At 46.4% G+C, this 7,891-nt stretch overlaps 1 protein-coding gene across 2 annotated transcripts; it reads right to left on the bottom strand.

Annotated features, from left to right (window-relative positions):
* Window positions 1-359: 359 nt before the first annotated feature.
* LOC112348937 lies at window positions 360-2,386 on the bottom strand. Of its 2 annotated transcripts, XM_024682356.1 has the most exons (6): window positions 2,024-2,386; window positions 1,939-1,968; window positions 1,512-1,859; window positions 937-1,440; window positions 819-876; window positions 360-762 (listed from the first exon to the last, which is right to left on the bottom strand). In XM_024682356.1, exons 3-6 carry the CDS (start codon window positions 1,779-1,781, stop codon window positions 596-598), a joined length of 999 nt encoding a protein of 332 aa, XP_024538124.1. In that variant the 5' UTR covers window positions 1,782-1,859; window positions 1,939-1,968; window positions 2,024-2,386; the 3' UTR covers window positions 360-595. The 2 variants fall into 2 exon arrangements, with proteins under 2 accessions (XP_024538124.1, XP_024538125.1); XM_024682357.1 differs by having other exon boundaries at window positions 705-762; window positions 819-863; window positions 1,512-1,968.
* Window positions 2,387-7,891: the final 5,505 nt, after the last annotated feature.

Below are 7,891 nucleotides of genomic sequence, written 5' to 3'. Positions count from 1 at the left end.
CAGATTTGACCTTGGACTCGGTCTCAGACCCGATTTGGATATCGGACTTTGTCTCGAACTCGGTCTCGAACTCGGTTTCGGATTCGGCCTCGGGCTCGATCCCAGACTCTATCTTGAACTCAATCTCAAAGTCGGTCTTGGACTCGATCTTCGACTCGGTCCCATCCGATGAACTCTTTGTTATTTTGGTCATGCTTTCGGGGATCCTTTAGCCTACGACATCTCGGGGAGTCAGTTCCTTACATTTTCCTTTGGCCTTTCTTGTCCACACTAATTTATACTTCAATTCGAATCACATCACTCCAATCCACAAGTTCAAACACTTAGCAAATGCATGGTCAAGCTTCATAGTTGAAAGGAGAAGGAAGGAAGAGAATTGGAAGAGTTTCACATGTGTTTTGCTCATGTCTCTAAGCAGTTCTACCACTAAGCAGTTCTGTATTCAATTTTCTTGCTCACTGGTAAATAGTGGGGTAGTTGTGCGCTGTGTGGTTTGCTTAGGAGACCTCTGTTGCGGAGGGAAATATCCTGCCATCTCCAAGGAAGAACTTGTCCTTGAAGAAGAACATAAGGAAAAACATGTCTTGGTGTCTTCTCAGTAGAAGGGCGTGGTTTCAATTGCCATTTTCTTTGCTTGCCCCGTGGTTCTTTGCCTGGGATGTGTCCCTGGCTGGCACACATTTGTCCCTTGGAAGACACAAATATCCCTTTTGCCAATGTAGCTATTAAACGAGCTGGGGGAACTACACAGTAGCATCTCGCCTGCAAATGACAAGAGTAGAATGGTTAGCATTTTTCTCCAAATAGATTTTACTCACAGTCTTCCTTCCACCGTTCACGATCAGCATTCAGACGCATGCAATCTTCAAAGATCAACTCCACCAGACGCAAAAGGAAAAAGTTGTAAGCACCTCCCACAAGATATCATATACTTACATAAACTAGGTAGAGGATCATGTCGCAGAGCTGAGGTGGAAAATCTCTGTGCTTGCTTATAACTTGCTCGTCCTGGGGTGTCGGACCCAAAAACTGTCCCTTCCAAGCTCTCTGTGTTCTCACCGAGAAACGGGTCATGCCAGATTCCTTCCACTGTGGATTCTCGCACAGTATCACAAAGTTGCTGCTGAATTCCTTGCCAAAGACAGTGGCAGCGGCGTGGAGGAGCCGATCCCGTTCCTTGCTGGATTCCGCTGCTAGAGACTGGGCGTGCTCCACAATCGACTTCTTGGTCGTGAAGCAAAGTTCCAGGAGCATGGCATGGTTGCTCTGTCCTTTCATTGTCAGCATCCAGCCATACAGAAGCTGACCAACCAACACGCTTGCATCCACTGTGATAAAACCAGAATTGCGGTGGGATGACGAGTGCACGGAAACCCAGTGGTTGAGACGCTCGCAAATGCTTGCGTCCCATGATTCGTGTTCTCCAGCAGCCATGAGCTCCTGGACAAAAAAAAAACAAGCGAGACTTTTCGATTAGAAACAGCACCATCGTTTTAGTTTGGACGACTTGCCTCCAATATCTGCCGGACACCAAAGCTGACGTCCACAGACTTCCACTCTATCCGTGGGAGTTCATGGAAAAGATCGTTGCACCACTTGATCCACTTCAAACTAAGCGGCACGAAGCTACTAGCGTAAGTGTGTAGAAGCAAGAGCATGAGCTTGTCATGCTGCCCGGCACCGCCGGCTATGGCTTGAGCTTTCAAAGCGTCAAGCCACTCGAAGGGCTGCTTGATGCTTTGGTGCTGAAGCAGCAGCCAGGTGAAAAAGAGGCTACTCATTGGGTCGCTCACGTAGAAGCGGCGTCTATAAGGCAGATGTGGGGGTGGAGGGAATCCGTTTTGCGATGCTCACAACATCTGAAAAGAGAGAAAAAAGAGAGTTAATCTTGAAAGCTAGCACAGGAGAAAGGGAAGAAATGCATGCTTATGCCATTACTTCACTGGCTTGGAAAGTCGATTGATCGAGCTGCAAGGGAGAGTTAGAATCTGAAAAGGAAAAACTAGAAACGAGAAAAGCTCACCTCGGCAAGCCCGGTTACAGTGCAAAGAAGGGTGGAGAAGAGCAATCGCGATTCTGGGCGCGATTGCTGCCGCCAAGAACAATCTTGTCGCTGGCGCATGAAGTAGTCAGTGGCAATGGAGCAAGAAGGTGTCTGGCACAGGAGCGCTAAGAACACGAGCAATGGCCACACTTGAGCTCAGACAGAGTACAAGAGACTGTTCCGTCGGGCATGACATCGAAAAACCACGCCCCCGCCGGGCGATCTATCTCGAGCCCAAACCAATCGAACGCTGCCCTCACAAGCCCCACCAATCTGGTGCCAATGCTGCTGCGGAACCAGTCGGCCACACGATCGCCCACGCGCGGATTCCATCCCACTCCCGGGATCCTATCCTCGGGAATCATCATTTTACTAATAGAGAACCTACGAAACTCCTTTTATACGTCCCTTTTCCCCTTTTCCTTTTAGGGCCGCCCTAAATTTCAGGTTTGATGGCTGCATCTTGCCATTGCTGGATCCTTCAGAGCCTCCGCCGTCTTAGAAATACAGGAGTGTCCATTGCTTTATGTGCTGTTCACAAGGAGCATGCGAGGCCTAAAGGCTATATTCGAGCTTTTTTGTGGACCAAGATGAAAGGGACTTCCAAAATTCCAATCTCACTTCGCACTCTGACATCCATAGCTGTACTATTTATAAAATATTCTTTACTTGTTTATTTAGCGACAAATTCAAGTGTTAAGCAAACATATGACAATGATACTCACACACGCACCCATCTTTTGCTTCTTCAGAATGTAAGAGCCTAAAGCATCAGTGGAATGGTTGATTTATCTTGTGTATTTTTCCCGCTTTTCTGCAGAGGAAGCAGTTTGTCTAGGCTTGTGTCTCATCTATTCTAAAGTTAGAGCTTCATGATGCGTATTCAGTGAGTGTTTGCATGATGTCAAACTTTCTTTGTGGCTACTGCCTATCATTTTGTGCATTCGAGGTCAAGCCAGGACGGGCTTGATCAGGCTTGGACAACTTCAACTCAAAGTGCAGCTAAGATTGTTTAGTTCTCCTTGGCTTGCGAGTAAAGTTACACAAATTTTTTGATATATCCCAACACGCTCAGCCTGGAGTGGCAGGTGACCATGCAAAGTAGCGAGAGATGTCATTTGGTGACGATTGCGAGAGATGTGATTTAGTGAGGATCAGAGAATAAGTACATCGTGATTTTTCTATCTAGAAGTCAGATATTGACAAAGCTGATATTAGGTAGTTACGAGAAAGATTTGTGATGTTTTACTAATATAAATGTATGATTAAAAAATGAAAACACGGCAATCCAAAGTTTCCAATCAAAATTTATAGCTTCATTTTCAAAAATATATTAATGAACTAGCAAGGAATCCAGCTCTGCTGGCCTAGACGAAAATAAGTTTTTAATGATGTCTTACTAAGATAGAAACATTGTTCAAAAACAATCTTGTAAATCTTTTTAAAGTACATACATAACATATGAAATAAATTAATACATACTATATGTTGATTTTCATGATCTGCTTAACATTTTCATTTGTTAAAATATTAGACGAGAAGAATAATAATGAATTTTTTATAAGAGAAATTTAATAATAAATCTAATCTTTAAACTTTCCAAATAAACTAAATTTCTGACTTTTAAAATTAACTCATGTGAGGGCCAAGTGTACGGTTACAATGCCGTATACTAATATTAGCGTAGTGGGATTTTGGTAGCCGTCGGATTGGTTTCAATCTAGACCACTCGCTCCTGTATATAAGCTAGGGTTTTTGGGCTAATTGATATGCACATTTCTGTATTCCCTTTCCATATTCCAGGCGCTCACATTGGTGGAGATGAAGGGCACCTTTGATTGTCCCTGAGGAATGCTTGGATTTGGGATTTTAGTTTAGATCTAGCTTTTGCATTGTCTAGATCTAGCTTTTTCCATTTCCTTTCTTTTGTTCTTTCTTTTGGTTTAGATTTAGCTTTTTGCATTGTCTAGATCTACCATTTCCTTCTAGCTTTTTGTCATCTCTCTTCTTTTGCTCTTTCTTTTTTGTTCATCTTCATGGCAGATCAACAATCTCCTCCTTTGACTCTAGAGCAGCAGTTGGTACAATTGCTTGATGCTATGCGCTTGCAATTGAACAACCAAACTCAGTTGATGGCGGCGTTCACGGCACGTGGTACAACTCCTCCTGCTCTTGGTGCTAATCCTCGCGTTCGGCCGGAGTTCTTTCGCGGGAATCCTGGGGATGATGTGTACCATTGGTTCGATCACTTCACGGTGATTGCCACATATCATTCTTGGGATGATGCTCGACGTTTGCGTGAGTTTCCCACATGTCTCCAAGGGACGGCGTTGCAGTGGTACAATGGTTTGAGCGCAGCCACTCGTGGGGATTGGAGTGTTCTCCCGGACGTCTTCAAACGCGCCTTCGGACATGCCGATGATTGTGATGATGCTTTCCAACAATTGTATCGTCTTCGCCAAGGGCCATCTGAGTTGGTGATGCAATTTGGCGTTCGTTTCCGAAGTCTTTTGTTTCGTGCGGAGCCAAATATGTCGGAGCGGATCAAGCTAGGAATGTTGTGGCCAGCACTTCGTCAAGATCTTGTCGGACTTGTGCATGCACTTGCTCCTACCACCCTTGACGATGCTCTTCGCTTGGTACAACGTTATGAGACGTCGCCTCTTCCACTTCTCGCTGCACGTCCTTCCGCTCCACTTCCTATGGGTGATGTTCCTGTTCCAATGGAGGTTGATGCAGCTGCTGCTCGAGTCCAAGGACAAGCGCGAGGACGTGGTCGTGGCCGTGATGTTCGCTGCTGGGCGTGTGATGAAGTTGGTCATACTTATCGGCGTTGCTGTTGTTTTCCGGATTGGCGACCTCCATTTCCTGGGTGGAGACCTTGGCGTCAGCAACGTCCCATGGGTGCTGCTGCAGTGGAAGGTCTGGACACCGAGATGCATCTGGGAAACGAGGAGTCGCGCGAGTAATGGAGGGACCTTGCGCGAATAAATCAGTGACCCCTCCATCTTTCTTTCGGGAGTATCATCAAGGGGTTCACTCGGCACCGGTTCATCCCGTGTTTACTTTCCAAGCTCGTTTTTATAACAAGCGGTCTCCTATTATTCTCTCCGTGTTGGTTGATACAGGTTCGAGTTTATCTTCTATTGCTCGACCTGTTACCACACATTGTCGTCTACACTTGCGTCGTGCGGCGGAACCAGTTTTCATTCTTTATGGCAACAGCCGTACACATGCATGTGCACGGGATGAGGTGGACCTGGTTGTGCGTGTGGGCGATCTCGAGCTTGAGTTGCAGTCGTTGCGGGTGGTGCCGAGTCAAGCTTTTGACCTCATTCTTGGTATGGATTGGTTGTAGCACAATTATGCCAAGTATGACTTTGAGGCTTCTCCCCCTTGTCTCATACTTCCTTATGTTTCATCCATTCCTCTCACTTCCATACCTCTTCGTCCCTCTACTTCTACCTCTGCTTCCATTACTTTTGTTCCCCCACTCTTTCCTTTTGTGTTTCCATCTTGTTCTGCTTTTCCCTTTTCCGATCCCTTCGACGATCTTTGTGTTGCAGCAGTTGACCGGCTCATGAAGGAGTATTCTGATCTCTTTGAATTTGACCTATCATCTGGGGCCAAGATTGCCACACGTCATCTGATTCCAACTGGGGATGCTCGTCCAATCAAGGTTCCTGTTCGTCATCGGTCACCTAAGGAGATCAAGATTTTACGAGCCAACGTCAAGGAAATGCTGGAGAAGGGTGTTATTCGGAAGTCGCGGAGTCCTTGGGCATGTGAACCTCATCTTGTGACAAAGCTTGATGGGAGTATTCGTTTCTGCATCGACTATCGTCCGTTAAACGAAGTGACGATCCCAGATGTGTATCCTCTTCCTCACACTGCTGATCTCTTAGATCGTCTAGGGCGAAGTCGTTGGTTCACCAAGCTAGATCTTGCTTCTGGGTATTGGCAAGTACCGATGGCCGAAGAAGATATTCCTAAGACTGCTTTTTGTACACCATTTGGTTTGTATGAGTTCTTGGTGATGCCGTTTGGTTTGAACAATGCTCCAGCAACTTTCCAGCGGATGATGGACGAGGTTCTTTGCGATATGCCGGAAGTGACTGCTGACTTCATTGATGATGTCTTGATCCACTCGGAGGGGACGTGGGAGGAGCACGTTCATGATGTTTGTAAAGTGTTGGATCGGCTACGTGATGTTGGTTTAAAGCTGAAGCGGTCAAAATGCGTGTTTGGGTCCAAGGACACAACTTATCTTGGGTACCGTATTTCTCGTGAGGGTTTGCAAGTTGATCCTGACAAACTTGTGGCTGTTCTAAAGTTCCCTACTCTGAAGTGTGTGAATGATGTGCAGCGCTTCTTGGGTAAGGTGCAGTATCTCGGTCGTTTTATGGATCATCTTTCCGATCGCACTACACCATTGTGAGCGTTGCTGAAGTCATCAACGTCATCTTTCATCTGGTCTCCGGATTGTGAGCGGGCGTTCGTGGATCTCAAGGAGCTCTTGACGACTCCTCCGGTTTTGGCATATCCTGACTACACTCGACCTTTTATTTTGCGCGTAGATGCTTCTGACATTGGTCTTGGAGGTGTATTGATGCAAGAGAGCTCGAGTGTGCCTGGTCAGCGCCACCCCATTGCATACATAAGCCGTACATCACAACCAGCGGAGATGAACTACTCCACGACGGAGAAGGAGTGTTTAGCAGCAGTCTGGGGTTTCGAGAAACTTCATGCATATCTACATGGTTCTCGGACATTACTTGAAGGTGACCATGCTGCTGTTACTTCATTATTGAAGCGGAAGAACCTGGTTGGTCGTACGGCTCGATGGGCTTTGAAACTTCAGATATATGATTTCGATGTTGTTCATCGCCTAGGGAGTTCTATGGCTGATGCTGATGCCCTTTCTCGAGCTCCTCTTCCTTCTCCACTCACTTCTCATGTTTCTGACGAACCTGTTGTTCCAGCATCTGTGGATTTTCTAAATGAGGATTCTGTGCCGTCGACGGTTGCTGTCCTTGACGTTCAGTGTCCACAAGGCGCAGAGCAAGATCTACCTTCTCTTAATGAGGTTCGCGAGGCTTAAAAGATTGAGCCATGGATTCAAAGGCTTTGAGATGGGTTTGAGAATCCTGCATCACTTGCTGATGACTTGCCTTTCTGGCATTTACATTCTCAATATCGCCTTGAAGATGGCCTTCTTTATTTTGTGGGGACGGATCCTGATGATCATTTACGGCTTGTGGTGCCTTCGGTGTTTATTCTGCGGTTTCTCCATGCCTACCATGATTCTCCTGTCCTAGGTGGGCATATGGGACACCGTCGTGTTACCGAGAAGCTGCACAGGTCTTTCTATTGGCCAGAGATGCGACGTGATATTATCCGGTATGTGCGTAGCTGCGTTTGGTGCCAAGCTCGTAATACTTCCCCTCGTGCTGCGGAAGGACGGTTGGAGTCAATTGCGGTTTCCCGTCCATTTGAGTTAGTGGCATTTGATCTTATGGGACCTTTTCCACGGTCGACTGCTGGCAATGAGTATGTTATTATTGTTTTTGACTACTTGACTCGTTGGGTGGAAGTTGGTGCTCTTGCTAGTGCCTCTGCAACTGCTGTTGGATACTTCCTCCTCAATCGAGTGGTGTTCCAGCATTCTTGTCCAGAGCGGATTCTTTCGGATAATGGTCCCGCATTTATGGCTGAGGCATTTCATGTTTTGACGTCTCGGTTGGGGATACGCCACACTTTCACAAGTGCTTATCATCCACAATCAGACGGTCTAGTGGAACGGCTTGTTCGGACATTCAAAGGGATGATTGCGAAGTATGTGAACTT

The sequence above is a fragment of the Selaginella moellendorffii genome, unplaced genomic scaffold, assembly GCF_000143415.4.
Source record: "Selaginella moellendorffii unplaced genomic scaffold, v1.0 SELMOscaffold_34, whole genome shotgun sequence".
Lineage (NCBI taxonomy): Eukaryota > Viridiplantae > Streptophyta > Lycopodiopsida > Selaginellales > Selaginellaceae > Selaginella > Selaginella moellendorffii.
The sequence above is the reverse complement of the archived record's forward strand: the minus strand, read 5'-3'. Positions and strand labels throughout refer to the sequence as shown.

What these genes read in the sequence shown, in the direction of transcription:
- LOC112348937 (XM_024682356.1), bottom strand. Translation starts at nt 1,781, where the DNA reads ATGAGTAGCCTCTTTTTCACCTGGCTGCTGCTTCAGCACCAAAGCATC. An exon ending in TGATCCTCTACCTAGTTTAT is followed by an intron (nt 877 to 936) that starts GTAAGTATATGA and finishes CGTCTGGTGGAG; the next exon opens with TTGATCTTTGAAGATTGCAT. An exon ending in TGAACGGTGGAAGGAAGACT is followed by an intron (nt 763 to 818) that starts GTGAGTAAAATC and finishes TGTCATTTGCAG; the next exon opens with GCGAGATGCTACTGTGTAGT.